At 50.6% G+C, this 21,022-nt stretch overlaps 1 protein-coding gene and 1 long non-coding RNA gene across 18 annotated transcripts in view; both read right to left on the bottom strand.

The window, feature by feature from the left end:
- Positions 1–345: 345 nt before the first annotated feature.
- Positions 346–21,022, bottom strand: part of FAM156A (family with sequence similarity 156 member A) — a 41,571-nt gene continuing 20,894 nt past the window's right edge. For 10 of the 17 annotated variants that reach the window (XM_036070429.2, XM_078064612.1, XM_078064617.1 and 7 more), the window contains one exon: positions 346–1,804. In XM_036070429.2, coding sequence (XP_035926322.1) covers positions 1,042–1,683 — 642 coding nt within the window. In that variant the 5' untranslated portion in view covers positions 1,684–1,804 and the 3' untranslated portion in view covers positions 346–1,041. Of the gene's footprint in view, positions 1,805–16,550; positions 16,743–20,221; positions 20,402–20,917; positions 20,966–21,022 lie in introns of those variants that run through there. The other 7 variants (XM_078064608.1, XM_036070422.2, XM_078064609.1 and 4 more) reach the window with 2 other exon arrangements.
- LOC144380362 (uncharacterized) lies at positions 10,992–15,536 on the bottom strand. Its single transcript, XR_013444501.1, has 2 exons — positions 12,716–15,536; positions 10,992–11,119 (listed from the first exon to the last, which is right to left on the bottom strand). It is a non-coding gene; the product is annotated as an uncharacterized LOC144380362 (long non-coding RNA).

Raw genomic sequence — 21,022 nt, 5'->3', positions numbered from 1 at the left:
GCAACGAACGAGGAATGGCCCCCGAAGATCCTAAGGCCAGGGGAACCGGCACCATCCCGCGGGAGCTCCTACCGTGCGCAGCGGACTCTGCTTCCAATTCTCTGTGGGCAGGAAGACTCTCCTCCCCTTGCTCCTGGATCATGTGAAGGCCGGTCCTGCTGCAGGGCCACAGACGGTGACGTGATGCTGCTCCCTGGTGCCCTCCCCGTCCCCTGCCCCAAATCCGCACAGTTTACAGCTCCGCCCGATCAACCGTGATCTGCTGCTCTAGGATTTAAATGTCGTCATCTCAGATCTAACAAAGAACAAAGCAACAGGGATCAAGAAACCAGAACTCAAAAGCTATTTTCCTTTCATACGCAGATTTATTTGGTACGCACGACGAGGCAACCCACCAGAAATTCCGCCCAGGGGAATACCATCAATGCCACGAAGCAGGGAAGCGTTGACCTACGTTTAGCTCAGCGTATTCATAACGGCTTACACAGAGAACACCACGGTGAACCCCCATGTTCCAGTTCCACGTCCCTTTCCGCCAGATTCTCGATTTAGCGTCAGATTCTCGGAAGTGGGGCTCAGCTGAGCGCACGGGCATCCCAGCAGACCTAGTGCTGCTTCTGGGAGGCGGTCAGTGACACGGCACGGAAGCACACGGCCATCACCAGGGTGTTCATGCCACAGAGAAACCCTGTATCTTACTGACGACGAGGCAGGGAGGAGAGACAGACATCCGGGGTGGGGAAGTGACAACATGCATCATGGGAGCCGAAACACGGAAGTTAAGGACCTCTGGTGCGCAGTGAACCACAGAAAGCCCCACGGTGACCCAGAAATTCCAGGCAGGAAAGGGTAGGCCCTTCCCGGGACTGGCTCCACGCTCACACGGACCGAGTGTCCAGTCCTCACGCTGCTTTTGCTCCTTCTCTGACTTCTCTGACTGCTTACTGTTCGGTCCCCAAAAGGAACCCACGCTCAGGATCTGGCCACACCAGCCTCCACGTCTGAATCCGTTCAGATCTCTGTCACGTGAGGACGAGAGCCTCAGTTTTCTTTCAACCACTGCTTCAGGAGCCTCTGGAACATTCTTTTGCTTTCCTGCTGCATCTCCAGTTGGAGCTTCTCCTCTCTCTCCTGCTGTTGGAGCACCCCTTCGGGCAGAAGGCCGGGCCGGCTGGTCCCCAGGCTGAGGGTCAAGCCACTGAGGCCCTGCACCAGCGTGTCCCAGGAGGAAGGATGCGGGGCCCCTTTCCTCTCTGTGGGCATCCCGGAGACGCTGGGCCTATGGCTCTGGCAGTATCGACATTCACATCGGAATCTGTTCGGATCCCTATCCCCCGAGGAAGAGATCCTGGCCTTCCTCTCGACCCGGTAAGGTGCCACGTGATCGAGGTGTCGCCGTCTCACGTGCCCCAGAAGTGTTCTCTTCCTCTGAGGGGACGCTGCCCTTTCCCACCGCCTCTCTTGGAGGGTTTTCTCATCCCTGTACCGCTGCTGGAGCAGCCCGTCTGGCAGAGGGGCAGGGTATCTGGTGCCCGGACTGGTTTTGAGGTCACCGAGGCCCATCATTAGCAGTTCTGAGAAGGAAGGAGGGGAGGCTGCTGTGACTTCCCGGGAGGTCTCTTCAGAGCTCATCGGGGAAGATTCGGGAATCAGTGTTGAGTTACATTTCTGGACTGGATCCATGGAGGCGTCGTCGGTGCTCACAGCTCCGCCCGGCCCTTGGGTCTAGACAGGACGGTGAAGATGAAGGTTCTCAAAGAGCTGGAAGGTAGCGGAGGGACGGGCACGGCCGGAAGAACCCAGACTGCAACACGTGGTGATAAAAGAAGAAAGAAAACCCGTTATTATTCCTCTGACTTCAGCTTTCCGGGCCTCTGTCTCCTATCTGTGAGATGGGGACGACAATGAGCCCTAGTCGCGAGGGCTGTTCTGTGCTCTCAGTGAGATAATACAGTTCCAAGAGCTCAGAACACTGACGGCATATAACCAGGGTCTCAGAAGTGACAGCCATTATCGCGTCCGCCCACGTGACCCGCCATGCAAAATGATGTCCTGCAGTCAACCACGGTAATTCCTGCGGACGTTTTATAACCGTTCTCAAGCATCGCTTTAAGAACAATCCATGTGTGACCGGCTTGTGCTCTCCTCCTAGGTGTTCATGTACTTTCGAGAAGCAGACATTTGCTAAAATCTAAGCATTTCACCATGGGGAGGGACACATTCTTTTCAAGTTTCACTGGCTTTCATCTCTTTAGAAAGGATATTCAAGCCTATGGACATCATTTGAAAATTCCCCGTAAGAATAAATAAGAATTTACCAATGCATAAGAACAGAAATCAATGAGGTTTCTAACAAGACACATTAGAGGAACTCAAATCAAAAGTTGCTTCTTTGAAATGATCCATAAAATCGATACACCTCTCACGGGACTGAGGAAGGAAAAGAAGAAAAACAGAGAGCAGAGCAGAGCAAGATACATCCCACTTCCTGCTTTCTAGCCATACGACAAAGCCAGGGAAATCAGAACAGTGTGGCACTGGCATAAAAACCGACACACAGACCAATGGGACAGAATCGAGAGCCCAGAGATGACCCCATGCATATACCGTCAACCAGTATTTGACATAGGAATCAAGAATACGCAGCGGAGAAAAGACAGTGTCTTCGATAAATGGTGCTGGGAGAATGGGATAGTCACACGTCAAAGAAGAAAGCTGGACTCCTGGCTTATACACACAAAAATGTACTTGAAGTCGATTAGAGACTTCAGTGTAAGACCGGAAACCATAAAACTGCTGGAAGGCTACATGACAGAAAAGCTCCTTGACACTGGGTCTTGGCCGCAAATTCCTGGATATGACCCCCGAAGCACAGGCAACAAAATCAAAAAGAAACAAGTGGGGTTACGTGTAACTAAACAGCTGCTGCACACCAAAGAAACCACCAACGAGGTGACAAGACAACTTATAGGATGGGAAAAAATATGTGCAAACCGTGTATCTGTCAAGGGGTTCATATCCAAAATATAGAAAGAACTCATACAACTCCACGGCAAAAGGGCTAATCGTCCAATTTAAAGACGGATAAAGGCTGTGCTTAGAGAATTTTCTAAAGGAGACGTACAAATGGCCAACAGGGACATGAAAAGCGGCTCCAAACCGCTAATCATCGGAGAAATGCGAATCAAAACCACAATGAGGTATCACCTCACACCTGTTAGAATGGCTAGCATCAAAAAGACAAGAGATAAAAATGCTCGCTGGGATGTGGAGAATAAAGAAATCACGGGGCGCCTGGGTGGTGCAGTTGGTTGAGCGTCTGACTCTTGGTTTCGGCTCAGGGTGTGAAAAGATAATCAGATTTGTGGTTATCAGAGGTGGCGATTTAGGGAGGGAGAAATAAGTTACCAATAGCAGGGATGAAAGAGGAGATTTTGCTAGAGACCCAGCAAATATGAAAGAAACTAGGCGGCAATATTACGTTCAAATCGACATATATAAATGCAACAGCTAGGAAATGGATTGATTACCCGAAACCCATAAACCATCAAAACTTACCCAAGGCGAAATAACATGCACAGTTCAGTATCATTTACAGAAACTGACTCAGTTGTCTAAAACCTCTGACGACAATCCCAGATGGTATCGCCAGTGAATTCTACCAAATATCGACAGGAGAAACAGACACACGCAGATATTCTACACAATTTCCTCCAGAAAACTAAGTGGAGGAAACACTTGCAAGTGATTTAGGAGGCCAGCATTTCACTGATACTACGAAAAGAAAACCACTGACCAATGTTCTTTCTTAGCACAAGCACAAAATTCCCCACCAAAATACCAGCAGTGGAATCCAGCAATCCATTCAGAGAAAATACACCATGATCAAGTGGGTTAGTCCAGGAAAGCAAGGGTGGTTCAGTAACTGGAAACCAACTAAGGCAATCCTCAGATTTAGCATATAACTGATTAAGCAACGTCATCTGATTACAAAGAAAAATGAAAGACTCAATGCTATGCCTATCAAAATCCCAACGGCATCTCTCAGTAACAGAAAAACAATCCTAAAATGCATCTGGAACAACACAAGACCCAGAACGGCCAAGGCCACCTTGAGGAAGAACACAGCTGGAGGTACCAAAGTCCTTCATTTCAAAACACAGTCCAAGGCTACAGTAAGGAGATCAGTATGGTACTGGCAGAAAGACAGACACAGACCAATGGAACAGAATAGAACCCAGAAATAAACCCAAGGCATGTACAGTCAACTGATCTTGATGAGGATGCCAATAATACCCGGCGGGGAAAGGACACTCTCTTTGACAAATGGCGCTGGGAAAACCGGATGCCCACGTGCAGAAGGATGACACTGGACCCTCTGTTACACCACACACGACAATCAACCCAAAGGGGATTGAAGGTTCAATAAAAGACCCGATACTGTGAAACTCCTGAAAGAAAACGTAGAGTAAAGCTGCATGACGTTGGTCTTGGCAATGATCTCGTGGAATCAACACCCACGGCACAGGCAAGAAAAGCAAAAATAGACAAGTGCGACTACATCAGACTTAAAAGCTTCAGCACAGAAAAGGAAACCACCAACAAGGCGCAAAGGCAATCTGCAAAATGGGCAAAAACATTTGCAAACCACGTATCTGACAAGGAGTTGATTTTCACTACGTATAACAAACTTTCCTAACTCAATAGCAAGAAAACAAACAACCCAATGTGAAAATGGGCAACGGATTCGAATAGACATTTCTCCAAAGAAGCCATACAAATGGCCAAAGGGCATATGGAAAGTGGCTCCACATCCCTAATCACCAGGGAAAGGCCAGTCAACATCACAATGAGCTATCGGGCCGCACACGTGAGGAAGCTTCTCGTCAGAGCAACTACCAAACACAGCAGGTCCCAAGTGTCGCTGGGCATGCGGAACACGGGAACCCTCGTGCCCTGTCGGTGGGACGCAACCTGGCGCAGCCACAACGGAAAGCACTATGGAGGTTCCTCAGAAAGTTAAAACTAAAACTGTCACAGGTTCTTGCTCATATCGGGGTGCCCCCCTCCAAAACAACAAAAACTAAAAACCAAAAAACCTACCATATGACCCAGCAATCCCACCCCTGGGTCTATGTCCAAAAGAACTGAAATCGGCATCTCAAAGAGCTGTCCGCACTCCCGTATTTACTGCAGCTTTCACCCCCCCCCCCCCGAGCCAAGATAATGGGAACCACCCAACTGTCAGTCAACAGAGAAGTGGATGAAGGAAGTGTGGCACGTGTACACAATGGGACATGAGCGGCCGCACCAGAGAGAAGGAGATCGTGCCATTTGCAGGCCAGCTGCTGTGGATTAAAGAAGGGGGACAGATGATGCCGCCTCTCACTCTGTGCCTTCCACGGGCCAGGTAATGTCAGCTCCGTGTTTCACATCTGTCGTCTCCTGCAGGTCTCCCAACAAACCTCGGGGAGGCAGAGTGACTGCCCTTTCACCAGGAGGAATTTGAGGCTGTAGGAGAGAGAGAGACTGAATGGCAGGGTCTGCCCTGGAATCCGGCGAGAGTGTCAACCGAATGCTGGGGTGCAGGGAGGGGAGTCTGGAGATAAAGGCAGGCACCGGGACACAGAGAGCTTCCGATGCCATGTGGCAGTAACGGACTGTCACGTGCTCTGTTACCTGCCCTGCAACCCCCCCAGCCCCCGCACCAGAAGCAGCCCCTAGCTGTCCGAGGACAGAACTGGAGTGACTGGAATTCAGGCACACGATGGAAGATGACGTGTATTTGTGTTCTCCCAGGTGGGAGACCCACAGCGGGGAAGCCAGCCTTCCGGTGAGGGTCATCCGTGCGTGACGCAAAGGATGAGAAGAGAGTGGCACAGCAAGAGAGTCTCTGGGGCTGAACGGACACGTCGGATGCCGTCTTCATGGTCTTGGCTGTGGCTCATCAATGTGAAGTGTGACCTGCCACCTACCCGGGGGCAGCCTCAGTGGTTGCAAAGACAGGGAACGTGCCAGGCACAATTCTGTGAACCATCCTTGCATTACCTCATTATACACTCAGAAACGCAACCCTCTCTGTTTGGTGATGTCATTAGGAAGAAGAGTAAACCCATTTCACAGGCGAGGAGAGTGAGGCACACAGGGCCAAGTCAATTTCTCCAGAGGACATGACAGCGAGTGGCAGAACCGGGTTGGAGGGAAGGGTGTCTAGGATCAGAGTTTGTGTCCTTAGCCATTAGAGGGCGTGGCTCCCACAAAACAACAGAGAACCAGACCCCACGATGCTCACCAGATCAGGAAGTCAGCTTTGTGCTGAGTTGAGGAGGAGACCCCTCCGCAAACAGGCCTGGGCACAAAGGTAACTCACAATCACACAAACGAAATCAGAAGGAAGGGTGGGCGCAGGCGGGGACACACTCGGGGATCCAGTGATGCCATCGGGGACGTAGGTTCTTTCTAGCTCTGATCTGGCCTTTTCTGGAACACATGTTCCAGGACCAACAGCCAGATACGGCAGTGTCCGGGGCAGAAAGAGACTTTCGAGTCCTGTATCTTTCCTATGAACAAGGAAGTTTCCCAGAAGCCTTCCAGCAAACAGTCTCTTCCTTTCTCACCGTAAAGCACGGGCTCACACCCCCATCCCTCAGTCGGTCAGGAGGGACTAGAACGTGACGCCACATCTGTCCTGCACGCAAGGTTTGGGAATGTAACGGCTCTGAGGAAGCCCTTCGCCTCTTACTCACCTCTGGAGACTCAGGCAGCGTTTCTAAGAGCGAGCCTTCTTCGCCCTCTTTCCTTCACCCTGGACAGCGGACCTTCCTCTGGACTTCCACAGACCCTGCGTTTCCCCTAGCCCAGCCCCAATCCCACCCAGCTGTCAGAGGCGGACTATTTGTCTCACTCACTAACCAGCCCAGGAGCTGACAGAGGCCGGGCACTTTGACTCGTTCACCCATCAGAGCCTCAACCCCAGTGGGCATTCACAACTATCTACCGAATGGAATAAAGGAGAATGTGAGGCCCTTTCTAAACATCTCGTTTGGTGTATCAACCCTGCACACTCCCTGTTTTCGGGTCCCAAAGGAGCAAATGCCTGTGCGGGGAGGGTAAGTGACATCACAGAAGCTCACCTCCAGTAAGAGACAGAACTGCAGCCCAGGCGCGTCCTGACTCCGGACGTACGCACCCTTGGTGGCAACGCCTCTCTGGGTTATCTGTAAGCCCCAAAGCCTAGCCTAGAAAAGTAACCCCAAGGGAGTGAGTTCGGGCTTCTCGAGGAGGTGCCCTTTCACCAATGACGTGAACAGGGAGAGGAGTCTGAGAGGCAGATATCTGGGGTCAGGACTTTCCAGACAAGGGGGCACACTCGGGAAGAAGTGTCTGAAGCAGAGGCTGCTGGACACAGTGCAGATCCTGCCGGGAGGTTGGAGCCACTGGGGAAGGGGCAGGGAGTGAGAGCCTCACAGAAAGCGGGGACAGCAGAGGGTGACGGGCCCTGGATCTGGCTGGGTGAGTAAGCTTCTACTCAGTCAGCTGGACCACGAAGGACACCCACGGATCACAGATGCTGAGTGACAGCCTGTATCAGGCTGTAAGGTAGGCAGAGGAGGGACACGGAGAAGACCACGCAGCCACTCAGAGAAGACGCAGGTTTGGGCAAAGCGCTGGAAGGACAGTGAGGAGGAGCGCCTCCTTGGGAGGCTGACAGCACTCACCTGGACCGACACACCCTCCACCTGGGTGCCCATGTCCCCGTCCCCGAGGGCATTTGTGCCCTAGCCATAGCATCACACCCTTAATTAGCAGCCCGAATTCACGCAACAGTCCACCTGTTGGACAGATCACTGTGGGCACCTGCTATGTGCACCGGCCACTTGGTACTTGGAAAACATTCTCTGAGCTGACTGGTGCTCCAAAGATCTCGATCCAAGTTCCACCGCGAGACCAGAACTGTGGCTGATGGGGCGACAGAATGTCCCACACAATTAAAATATCTTTATAGCCTCGTTTTTTTTTCTTTTTTTAAGTATCTGCAATCGGAGATGGTACAAAAGATGCAACCTTCCTCCTCCTCCCAAAGAGAATCTTGAGCACAGAGATGTCCTGTTTCCTCCATTTGTAATCCCGAAACAGCTGGTACGCTAGCTACCCTTTATGATGAAGTCATAACAACACCTTGGGTCAGGGTCCTTCCTTCATTGAAGAAACATGTCCTCAGCACCACCTGAATACCATGCGTCAGTTTCCTGGACGTGGTTTGGGGATGCAGGGATGATTTAGGCTGCAGTCGGCCAGCAGATGACCACCACATGTCGCGTGAGAAGAGTGATGGCGGAATTTAAGTCACGGGACCTTAGGAGCACAGAGGAGGGCATCCTACCCCTACCTAAGCGTCCGTGTGTGTGTTTGGTCAGGACACACTTCTCAGGGGTGGGGAGCGTGATGAGGTAGGCACTCTTGATCACCCACATTTTACAGACCTGCAAGCTGAGGAACCGGGAGATCCCCACAGGGAGAGCCAGATTTCCGTCCCTGGTCTACCGAGCTCCGAGCACCACTGCCGTTTGGCCAGCCCCACGGCTGTGACGCAGCCACTAAAAGCACTTGGTCGGCCTCTGCTTGCCTCTCAATTCATAATCGCTGGTGAATAGAGTGAGCCTGGTGCAGACCTAGTTTGGGGGGTGGGGTGGACTGCAAAAGTCTCTGTAATATGGCAAAGGACCTCTCGACGGGGCACCCTGGAAGCTGAAGTCCTGCTTGGCGGTTGGCTCTGAGGCAAGCCTTCCACGCCAAGGGACCCCGGGGCTGTTGCTTCGGGGCCGCTCCTCAGAGGGCAGACGCAGAGTCTTAGGACCTTTCGGGGTTGCTTTACCCTGCAGGGTACCTGCGTTTCAAGGTGGGACATGGAGTTGGGACCATGATGACCATGCAATCGTCCAACGGTATCTGCATTTCAGCAACTGAAACACAATCCAGGTGTGTCATTGTGAGCGCAAAGACTGGCTTTGGAGGCGGGCAAAATGGAGGCGGGATTCCCAGGTCCACCCTCTCCTGCGTCAGCCACCTAACAACCCCTTTCAGTTTGCTTCCCTGTCTACAGACGTTGGGCTTTGAGACCCACCTGAGCCTTTGGGTAATCAAACCGTATATACCACGCACACCTTAGCTCCTCAAGAGCTAGGCTGCAGAAAAAGGCAGTCACACTGTGCCCTGTGTTAGGGACACGTCAGCAACGGAGCGTGGTATGCCAGGCCCCTGGGAGTCTAGTCCCACCCTCTGGCCAGGGTTGGGGGTTGGGGCAGTGGTGGTTGGACTGGTGGTTCCATCTTTTCCCTTGTCCAAGGCACACACTTCGTTTCACACCGAGCTGTGCTGTTCCTAGAGGGGTTGTAGTGAATGAGGGTAATCCCCACGGTTGAGGCTAGTCTATGGCAGGGAGAACCAGCAGTGGGTTCACACTCTCCACTGGATGCTGGAGGAACTGACATAGTTTCCTGCAGGGCTTGCTGGCACCTGGTGGGGGCCCCTAGGGAGTCATACGGAGGCACTGTCAGATTCCCTTGGAGGGTTCCCATAGGAGCAGGCAGCTGATCCTTGCCACCTCGAGGGCCACAGGGACGAATTAGTCAAACCCCTTGTAAAGGGAACACCACTTAGTATACTTTCTCTTGTCCTAACGGAAAACCCAGACTGCAACTTACGGTGAAAAGTGAGCTCATTAAAACAAAGTCCAAGGGTGGGGGGGGTGGTGGCTGAAGGCCTGCTTAATTTCCTGAGTCACAGGTGCCCTAAAGTAACATATTCTGTCCATGTTTCTGCTTATCCCTCCTCAGTGGAAGGCAGGACCCCTTCACATTAGGAAAATTTGTGCCACATTCCAAACCCCGAGTTCAAATGGATCCAAGGCTCCATGTAAAATGAGGTGAGATCTTTGCCGGGTGTAATCCTATTCTAAGCAAGGAAGCCTTTTCCAGAAAAACTCTGCGGTCAGATTGCATTTCCAATTAGCTCACTGTGAACCAGAGTAAAACACCTGTCCATTTGGGGGAATTTATAATGAAATCTCCATCACTTCTTTTCAGTACAAAGTTCTGTGAACAGTGCCTTCTCGCCCAGGTACTCCTCAGGTTAAATGGAAATTGCTCTCTACTGAACCTGACAGCTGAACATACGTAGGAATCAGGCAAATGAAGTGAATCCTCGATCGACAGGGGATGGCAATGCGTGGGGCTGGGGAAATGAGAGGCAGGGAGAAGAGAGTGTGTCTGGGTGCACTGGCCATCTACTGAACAGAAAGAGGTGGAAGGGGGCTGGAATGTGGCGTGGGCGTAGGGCAGGAGGCGGTGTGCTGAAGATGAGGCAGTTGAGGGTAGGCGAGGCCCGCTGTGCCTAGTCCAAGAGGCCGGACGTTATTTTAAGGACAGCAGAAAGCCCCTGCCGAGTTTTGAGCAGGGTAGACAAGACCAGGTCAGGATTTAAGAACAGTCCGTCAGGCAGTGGGATGAAAACATCTGTGGCCAAGGGTCAAGATTGGTGGTGATTATCAAGCAGAGACGAGGGTCATCTGGCCTAGGGAACTAACCCTAGTGATGGAAGAAGTGTCAAGAGCTTATTCAGAAGGACGGAGGAGGTTGGATTGGCCGGCCTTGGTGACTGAGGGGGTGGTGAGCGAGGCAGCAAGGAAGGATGGCTTCTTTTTTTCAAAGATTTTATTTATTTATTTGAGAGAGAGGGAGCGCGTGAGAGAGAGTGAGATCACGAGCAGAGGGAAGGGTAGAGGGAGAAGCAGACTCCCCGCTGAGCAGAGAGCCCGATGCGGGACTCCATCCCAGGACCCTGGGATCATGACCTGGGCCGACGGCAGCGCTTAACTGACTGAGCCACCCAGGCGCCCAAGGAAGGATGGCTTGAAGGACCGCTGGCCTAAGCAGCTGGGTGGAAGGTTGCTTCTCACTGAGTTAGGCAACACCGGAGCAGATGCAGATGTATGGGGAGTGGGGGTGGGCGTGGTCAGTTTGGGACGCGTTGTGTATTCTCTGCCTGTGGCACTCAACCACCTAGTACCTCAGCGACTCGGGGGAGCTGACCCAGCCTCTCTGTGCCTGAGATGCCTCACCTGGAATGAAGGATACTAAAAATTAGGAAAAATACCTAATTTCTGTTTCATTTAGTCTAGGATAATGCTCTCCCTTTGCACAGCACAGTGCTGTTTGACAGTCAGGCACTCCCTAGGTAAAATGGGAGTCTCTCTACTTATCCACATAGTGGTTGGTCTTACTTAACTGCCTTTTGTGTCTTCAACATGCAGCACGCATTGGCAGTGCCAAAAGAAAAAATATTAATTCAAAGCGATGTGTTTAACACATGTGTGCCATAGGTCAGCCCATCAGCCTGTCTCTCAGAGACACAGCCCCCCTTCAGGCCCTCCAGTCTTCCTCCTGTAGCCTCACTCCCTCATCCCTCAGGGATGGTGGTGAGCCTTTGGGACCTACTTTCTCCAACACTTCTCTTCCCTGGAAAGTCATCTCCAGCGTCTCACAGAGTGGCTAGCACTTGTTGAGTGCAATGTGTCTGTGGGCCTGTCAGTTGTCTCAGGAGGTGTGTAGCTTCGGGGAGGACAGAGCCAGATGTGTGGATCTGGAAACCAACACTGTGTTCCTGCACAGCCGACAGGTGACGAAGCCATCCATACCAAGATCTGAAATCAGGGCCCCACCCCTTATTCCCTGTGTGCCTTTGGGCGGGTGACTTCACCTCTCTGTGGTCAGTTTCCCCACTTGTAAGATGAGGACGATGACCTTATTCTGGGATAATGACTCACTTTTGCTTCCTTCATTTAGATCAGGAGAGCACTGGTGGTTCAGTGGTAGAATTCTCGCCTGCCTAATTTAGATCAGGAGAATAGTACCTCTTAAAAACCACAAAGTGCTCTTCAAGTATCAATTACTTCCACGGCTAAAAAGAGAATCTCTGCTTGTCTGGATATCCGCTTGGACAGGCACAGAAGAGGCCAAGCACATTTTTACCCTGTAGACAACGCTGAACTTCACCTGAGCCCTGAAAAAAGCCACAGGAAAGCAATCTCTACAGGCTTTCCCGTTCCAGAAATGGCTTCCCCCAAAGGACCACTCATCCCCTTATAACTCTGGGAAGGCTTGCTGTTCACTCTTTGTCATACCTGCCATCAGCCTCTCGGGGGACTCTTGGGTTTACTTGTGACAAGGCCAAACACAGACCTTCCTCCTTTGGCTGAAGGGCCAGACACAGTCCCTCCAGCTCCCTGCTGTCTCAGGAACAGCAACTGAGGTTAAAAGTCAGTCCTCCTGAAACTAGCTAGACACAGAGAGAAACATTTCGTGTCCGGCTGACTGAGACTAATCCTGAATGCAGAAACACCCCTACCTTAAATCTCCCCCACTATAACGTGTCTACGCATCCCTATGAACAAAAGGCAAAACCACCCTGTCGAGAGACACTCTGATCCTCAGATCTCGGTGCTCTCCGGATTGCAAGAGCTTGAATAGACAAGCTCTCTACTAGTTTTGCTTTTGCCTTTCCTAGCGTGTATGTAGAGCCTACGCAAAAACTCCTAGTAAGAAAACAAAAATTATTAACAGGTACTTCTCACGCGTGCGCTCTGCGAGGGACGTAACCAGGCTGTCACGGAGAAGCCCCTCCCTTCCCACCCCACCCGGCTCAGCACCAGGTGCACCGTCTGTGACGTCACCCGCAGCGCCCGGAAACTCTCACTGCGGCCTCAGGAAGCATTCGTCCCGTGCAGTCCGCTGCGCCGCCGTGGGGGCGGGCTCAACCTTCCCAACTCGCCGGGTGCCTACGTCGCGCGTCCCATGCACCCACGCCGAAGCCCACGGAGAGGAGCCACTGTGCCCCGGGACGTTCCCGTCTCCCTCCCGGCCCCGTCCAGCCCGAGGAAGGCTCAAAAGCACCCGGCTTGGGCACGTGGTCCCATCCCTATGACGTCACGGCTGTCACGGAGCCCCGCCTCTCTAGGAAGCCGGGAGGTCTTCTCCTCTCGGTGGTCTTAACCCTTCTATTTTTGGAGCCGCGCTTCACCGCACTGCGCTGAGGAACCGAGGGGGTGCGCCGGCGGCGGGATGACGGGAACCTGATCCCGGGAAAGAACGAGCGAAAGCGAGGGTCTGAGAGTGAGAGAAGGAGAATCTCCCTAAACAGGCCGTGTGCGCATTAGTGTCGCAGGACCGGCATTCTCCCTGGGCCACGCGCGACCGGTGCTGTCTGAAAGAATAGCTCTTTCTCTCACAAGCCCTATCTCAGCAGTATCAGGATTGCGATTTGGGAACCTGCGTATGGCGTATTTCTCTTTCTCTAAAAGGGTTGCCATTCTTAGCGGACACGAGATTGAGACTTCTGGTGGGCACTGCTAGACCCCGGGGCATCACTGGGCTCCAGTCAGTGATCCACGGGGTCAGAAAGAGTCTGTTTCCTAGGCAGTGCCTCCTGTATTTCCTGAGAATTCTGTCTAGGAGGGGAGAGAGAGAGGGAGAGAGAGAGAGGTCATAATGTGACATAGGAAAAGATATGCTTTTAACAGGCTGTGATTCCTACACTGGTTACAGTTATTTAGACCGTTGTAATCAGATTACAAGCCGCAGTGTATGAGGTTTGGAGAAAGAAGGCATCTTTGGTTATCCAGTGTGCTGGAATGCAGCCGATCCTGACAGTAGACATAGGGCTAGTGTGATCAGAAATTTGGCTTTGTAATTAATCACAGGATTCCATTTACATTTCCAATACAATTTCCTTATGTTGACTACTACTGGATGTACTGGGTGGTGTGTGTGTGTGGGGGTTGCTTTGCTTGTTTTGTCAAAAACGTAAAATTGAATGGCCTTTCCTGTCTGAGCCTCTCAAGGTACCAGCAACAGAGAGAGAAAGGATTTTAAAAAAAGATTCCATATTTTAAGGAGATTTGCAACAACTCCCTATCAAAAGGGCAGGGGCTCTTACCTGGATGGAACCTCTTGGGATTCAGTAAAATGTTTTGTGAATAGTTTTTTTAGGGAAGCACTGGGTCTGGTGTTTTAGTTGGATATTGACTACATTTCAAACTGTACTTGAGATTTGCGTGAAATAGGTAAGTTACAGCTCTGGATTGGGAGAACCCAACCCTAGGGAAGGGTCTGAGGGAAGCACACCACAGAGTCCGTGGTCGAGGAGCCAGGTTATTGGGAGCTGGAATGCATGAGTCCCGGTGGGCAACTCAGATCAAGCTCTGTCTTTCTGGACAGTTGTCAGACTGAAACATTGGGTAGAGGTCACAAACACCTCATGTCTGAACTCGGTATGTGGCAAAGTCTCTCAATGGCGATATAAACAGCCATGTGGCTCAGAAGTTTCAATGCCTGCAACACAGCACCACAAACAGAGGAGGCCTCACCCTGGGACCCGGATCGCCCCCAGCTCAGAAGCATCACACCCTGGACACAGACTTGTATCCCAATAACACACTGAGGGAAGCCAACCACACAGACTCACTGGCCCAGACAAGGAAGCCCGGGTGTTGGGAGCTGGAGGGGATGAGCTCCAGACCCAGGAAAGGGCAGCTAGGAGACCTCAATGCACTGGACATACAAGATTAAACAACGCACAGAACTCAAACTCAAATCTGGGATCTCAAGAAATGAGGAGAGAGACACGAAACAGCTCAGAGACAATAAATTCTAAAATACAGACCCACATGCACTTTAGGAACCTGACAACCTGCAACACAGAGACGTAACAGCTCACAGAGCTCACACCCTGCACGTAGATGCCACACAATCACAGAGCTCACACCCTGCACGTAGATGCCACACAATCACAGAGCTCACAACCCTGCATGCAGACACACAAACAGCACAGAGCACCTGTACTGTGAACACAGAGCTTGCTCGGACACCTCCTGTCCTGTGACCAATAACCTTTGTGATCTCACAACCTACAGTATGGGCCCCCAGGAGCTCAAATATGTCAACCTCGACAGAGTCGCTCAGGAGAGCTCAAACCCTAATTCCCGAAATACATCATGGCAACAGCCCCAGTCACCTTACATTCTGCACACTGCACCCAAAACGGGTCAGATACCTCACACACTGGGAGAGAGCCCTAAATAGACCAGAGAACTCTCACTTGGGACACACAACACTCCACAGCTCAGTGATCTCACACACCGGACACACCCTCACACAGCTCAGACACCTCAAAACTTGGACAGACCCCAAACCAGCTCAGAGAAATGACATCTTGCTTCCGACCACAAAAAGTCACCCCACACAGGACACATGCCAATGAGAGCCACAGTGAGGTCTCACCCAGCCCCATGAGTGAGACACAGAGACTGAAAGACAGAATTACAGAGAGCCTTTCTGGAACACAGCTGTCTCCAGGGCATTAGCCCCTATCCCAGTGTGCCCGTCCAGGCACCTGAGGAACGTCCTTTTCCAGGCGAAGGATGACCCCCAGGTGTTGCCGTCATTGCCTGTTTTCCGGACAAAGACACAGCTGCACTAGGCCCAGGCCACACCCAGGAGGGCAGCCGGCCCTCCGCCAGGCTGGACACACAGTAGAGCCCTCCGCCCATCAAAATGGGGATATCTTCTAGGTTGGAAGTGTTCATAACATCCTCAGGAGACTCACACTGTCCTTAAGGCCCCAGAGCCCTCCTGCTGAGGAGTGGAAGCTGTGGAAGGTGGAGCAGCACATCCCATGCTGCTCAGGGTGGATCCAGGGCCCCCCCCCCCGCCCAGCCTTGTGGAAGGCCTGGCCCACATCCCACTCACCCTGAACACAGTGCTTCCTTCAGCCTTCTCAGCTCCTAAACCCTGGAGGCACTGCAGCCACCTGGTTTTCCCAGGGTCCATCTGAGCCCCGAACCAGAAGGACACCTTCAGCCAGCAGATCCTTTGCAAGCCAGTGAACGTGAGCGGGGGAAGGAGATGGGGAAGGGGTTCGCATTGCCCTGCCAGGTAGATATGCCACAGACCACGTGCCTGACCACCGAGGCGCACCCCTGTTCCACCCACTGCTCCACCTTAACCTCTCCCCAAAGAGGAAGCCTGTCCCCTCCTCTCAATGCCTAATTCTGCTTTAAAGGAAAGGTGGCATGAGGGTCTCCAGTTCCTGCCGTGCTTTGTGCAAATAGGGAGGCACGCGCATTTCCCCTCTCTTCTCACACCATGAGGCCAACACCAGAGCAGGGCTATTTGCACAAGGGCAGTATCTACTGTAAGGTGTGGAATTTGGGGACAGAGGCTGATGTGGGCCCGATTGGTGCACCTTGTCCTCCTCAGGGGACACACACACTGGCCCACCTCTGAGGCCATGGTGGATTTTCACGAACCCAGGAACCCAGGAACCCAGTCTTGCATCTGCAGCCTTTCGGACTCAGGTGTGAATACAGTCAGGGCTTAATGCCTGACTGGGGAGAAGTTCACTGACTTGAGAACCCACCTATGTCCTACTTACCTACCCTCAGCCAAACATCTCCCCTGTCTAACGCTTTAAAATCCCATCATTTAAGCATTCACCTCTTTGGGTTGAGTAGGTCACCGTCGGGTTCCCTGGAGAAACCTGGCCTGGAGTAGGTCATGAGCTCTCTGAAAGCTCTCTGCCCATCCAAGACCTCCATGTAGTCTGGTGGGCACATAACGGGACACTGGAGTAAGATTCAGTGATCGGTTATTGGGCGCTGATGTCCATATCGTGGGATCCAGTACCCACTGTTAAAAAACATAACAGGGAAATAGACTAGAGGACAGAATAAAAGCCAGTGATCCCACTGAGCTGGCTAGTATCTTCAGCCTCTTCTGCAGATTAGCAGCCTGAGGTTCCAGAGAAGGATTGCAACCCCCCCCCCACATCTACCTCCACTCTTCAAAGCCCCACCTCTGCACCCACAATCTCTCTGAGGACACCCCCACTTCCAGCCAACGGGAGCTCTCTCCCCTGGAAGATCCTGGTAGGCAATCGCATCTAGACCAGTCAGATCCAGTGGTGTCCTTCATCTCTGCCCTGCTCACCTATCAGGGAACCATCCACGAGCTCCACTGCCATCTTCCCTAGTCCCCATTTGATTAGAATCTGTAGAGCTGACGGGGTGGGGTCGGAAGTGGGATGATGGAGGGGCGCCTGGGTGGCTCAGTCGTTAAGCGTCTGCCTTCGGCTCAGGTCACGGTCCCGGGGTCCTGGGATCGGGCCCCGCATCGGGCTCCCTGCTCAGCGGGAAGCCTGCTTCTCCCTCTCCCACTCTCCCTGCTTGTGTTCCCTCTCTCGTTGTCTCTCTCTGTGTCAAAAATAAAATCTTTAAAAAAAAAAAAGGTGGGATGATGTTGACCTCAGGGGAAGTGGAGGTCCTTGCATGGTGGTGAGCTCCCCGCGCCATGCACACAATGGTTTCTTTGGGAACACAAGCCTCCCTCACTCCCGGTTGTACCTCCCAGAGCGGACTGCTTCTTCTGGGCCTCTCAGTGGTACATCCTAGCATGGGAAGGTACCTCCCACTGCTCCTCTACCAACCTTTCACCCTCTCCTGTCACTGCACACTCTGGTAATTTGCCCAGACAGGGTCACAACACCCTCCAGCTCCCCTCCTGCCCGGGAATACACTTAAATGGGTAGTGGATTGTTCCATCTCGGTCTCGCTACTCTTAAAATCCCCTCAGGGATCATTCCAGCTGCAGACTCCAAGATCGTGTAGACAGCCTGGGATAAAGAGCTCAGCCTCCTGTCAACAGCCCCTACTTCATGAATGGGGTGCTGAGGAGGCCAGCAAAGGGGCATCTGTTACCCCAGCCACACCGAGGGAAGCATGAATTGGTATAACAACTTTGCAGGGCTCTGTGGCGGCATCTATCAAAATCTGATTCTACCCTGTCCCCACCCTCAGTATGATTTCAGCTTCATGAGAAGAGGAGCACATGTGGGTCTTCTGTGATGTCTCCCCAGCATTTAGAACAGTATCAGGTACACAAGTAGGTACTCCAGAGATGTTTCTGTAGTAGCCAAAGGAACCTTGGATCCAGCAATTTCCACTGCTGCCAACTTGTCTTAAAGAAATATTTACACAGGCTGAGGGGCACCTGGGTGGCTCAGTCGGTTAAGCGTCTGCCTTCGGCTCAGGTCATGATCCCGGGGTCCTGGGATCGAGCCCTGCATCGGGCTCCCTGCTCACTGGGGAGCCTGCTTCTCCCTCTCCCTCTGCCACTCCCCGTGCTTGTCCTCTCTCTGTGTCAAATGGATAAATAAAATCTTAACAAAAAACGAGAAATATCTGCACAGGCTTTGTGTACAATGACAAGACAAATTTCTGGGGGAAAGAAACTCTAAATGGCCATTAGCGGTCAACAACCTTTGGAAGGGGAAATGAGAGATGAAGTGTTCAGATCATACCATGGACCACCCACTGGCCTTGAAACAGAATGAGAGGAGCAAATCTGTACTGGCCAGGAGTTTTATTTTATTTTTATATATATTTTTAAACGGGGAGTAGCATGTAATAACTACCCCTAAGTCAACCAGTGTCTGTATGTGTGTATGTATGTGACATGCAGTTTGTAAATACGGGTAACAGGGACAAGAGGGAAACACCTAATCCGGCTACGGTGGTCACCTCTGATGACCAAACTGACGAAGGCAAGATTTGGACAGCTTACTATGTCTTCGGGTGTAGCCAACTGTATTTCTAAAAATGGCCAAAAACCTATCCAAAGGTCCATGCTATCCTTTAATTTTTTTTGTTCAATTTATTGAGCTGTAAGTCGTGTACCATCAAATGCACCCTTTTTAGCCGTATATGCACAAGGTTGTGCAAACCGTCACCAATATCTAATTCCAGAACAAACCCTGTACCATTAGCAGTCCCTCCCCAATCCCCTGTCCCAGGAACCCTGGATATTCACTCATCGGCTTCATGTCTCCACAGATTTGTCCATTCTGGATATTTCAACTAAACAGGATCATACGTTATGTGGCCTTTGAGTCTGGCTTCTTTCACTTAGCATAATATGTTCAGGACTCATCCATGTTGTAGCAAGTATCACGACTCCATTCTTTTTTGGCTGAATATTATTCTACTGTATGTATAGGTCACCGCATGTGATATATTCATGACACGGTTGGCATTTGGGTTGTTTGCACTCTTCGACTGTGGTGATTAATGTTGCTAGGAACATTCGTATGCAAATTTTTGTGAGAGCTTATGTCCTCACTTGTCTTCGATAGATACCTAGGAGTGGGATAACTGGGTCACACAGCAATTCTGTTTAACTTTTTGAGGAGCTGCCAAACTGTTTTCCACAGCAGATGTTCCATTTTGCATCCCCACCAGCAATGTATGAGGATTTCAAGTTTTGCACATCCTCCCCAACCCTTCTTATTTTCATTTTTGAAATTCTATCCATACTAGTGGGTGGGAAGTTGTAATTCATTGTGCTTTCAAGTTTTGTTTCCCTAACGACTAATATTTTTGAACATCTTTTCATGTCCTTATTGGATATTTGTGTATCTTTTTTATAGAAATGTCTATTCAAATGCTTAGCCCATTTTTAATTGGGTTGTCTTTTTACTGTTAATTTGTAAGAAATCTTTTTACATTCTGAATACGGGACCCTTATTAATACACATATATTTTCTTCCATTCTTTGTTTTTGTTTTTTTTCACATTCTTTTTTTTTTTTTTTTAAGATTTTATTTATTTGTGAGAGAGAGAATGAGAGACAGAGAGCATGAGAGGGAGGAGGGTCAGAGGGAGAAGCAGACTCCCCACTGAGCAGGGAGCCTGATGTGGGACTCGATCCCGGGACTCCAGGATCATGACCTGAGCCGAAGGCAGTCGCTTAACCAACTGAGCCACCCAGGCGCCCCGTTTTTTTTCACATTCTTATGGTGTCCTTTAAAGCAAAAATTTTTTCTAATTTTGAGGAAGTCATTTTCATCCATTTGGCATTTATTATCTGTGCTTTGGTGTCATAGCTAAGAATCCATCACCTAACCCAATGTCACAAAGATTTACTCCTATGCTCTCTTATAGAAGTTTTATAGTTGTAGCACTTACATTTGAGTTTTGGTCCCCTTTGGCTTAATTTCTATCTATGCTAGGAAGTTTGGATTCAAATTCATTTTTTAAATGTGAGTATCTAGTTGTCCCAGCACCATTTGGGACATGTAATTGTCTTGGCACTGCTGCCAACAATTAACTCACCGTGGTTGTATGGGTTATTTCTGGGCTCTCGGTTCTATTCCGTTGATCTCTATGTCCATCCTTACATCAGTACTACATCGTATTGATTACTGGAGCTTTGAAATAATGGTTGAAATCAGAATGCATGAGTCTTCCACCTTTGGTTGTCTTCTGCGAGATCGTTTAAGCTATTCTGGGGCCCTGAAATTTCCACATGAATTTCAGGATCAGTCTCTCAATTTCTAAAACACTGCAGTTAGAATATCGATAGGGATTATACTGAATGCTTGGATCAATTCGGGGAACGTTGCTAACTTAACATCAGGTGTCCCAATCCATGAACACAGGAGGTCTTTCCATTTATTTAAGTATGCTTTGATCTCTTTCAACTGTGTTTTGTAATTTTCGGTGCCTAACTCTCACACCTGTTCGGTTAAATTAATTCCTAAATCTGTCATTCTTTTGACTCTACTGTAACTGAAACTGCTTTCTCTTCTTACTTATTTGGATTGTTCACTGCTAATGTATAGAAACAGAATTGATTTTTGTGTATCAATCTAGTCTATGCTAGGGTTAAACTAACTATAGCCACAACAGAACTGAAGTCCAACTTGACTAACGAAAAGATCGACTCAAACACCGACACCCTCTGATGAAAAAGCAAACAAGAGGGACACATTACATACAAGGGAACAAACAGGATGGCAGGCTACTTACTCCTCAGAAGCCATGCGACCCAGAATTTTCGGATTCATGCAAATGCTTCTGAAAAATGAAGGTGAAACAAAAACTTCAAAACAAACAAAAAAGCTGAGGAAACGC

Source organism: Halichoerus grypus, chromosome X (assembly GCF_964656455.1).
Source record: "Halichoerus grypus chromosome X, mHalGry1.hap1.1, whole genome shotgun sequence".
NCBI classification, from domain to species: Eukaryota; Metazoa; Chordata; class Mammalia; order Carnivora; family Phocidae; genus Halichoerus; species Halichoerus grypus.
This window is presented reverse-complemented; position numbering and strand designations above follow the sequence as displayed.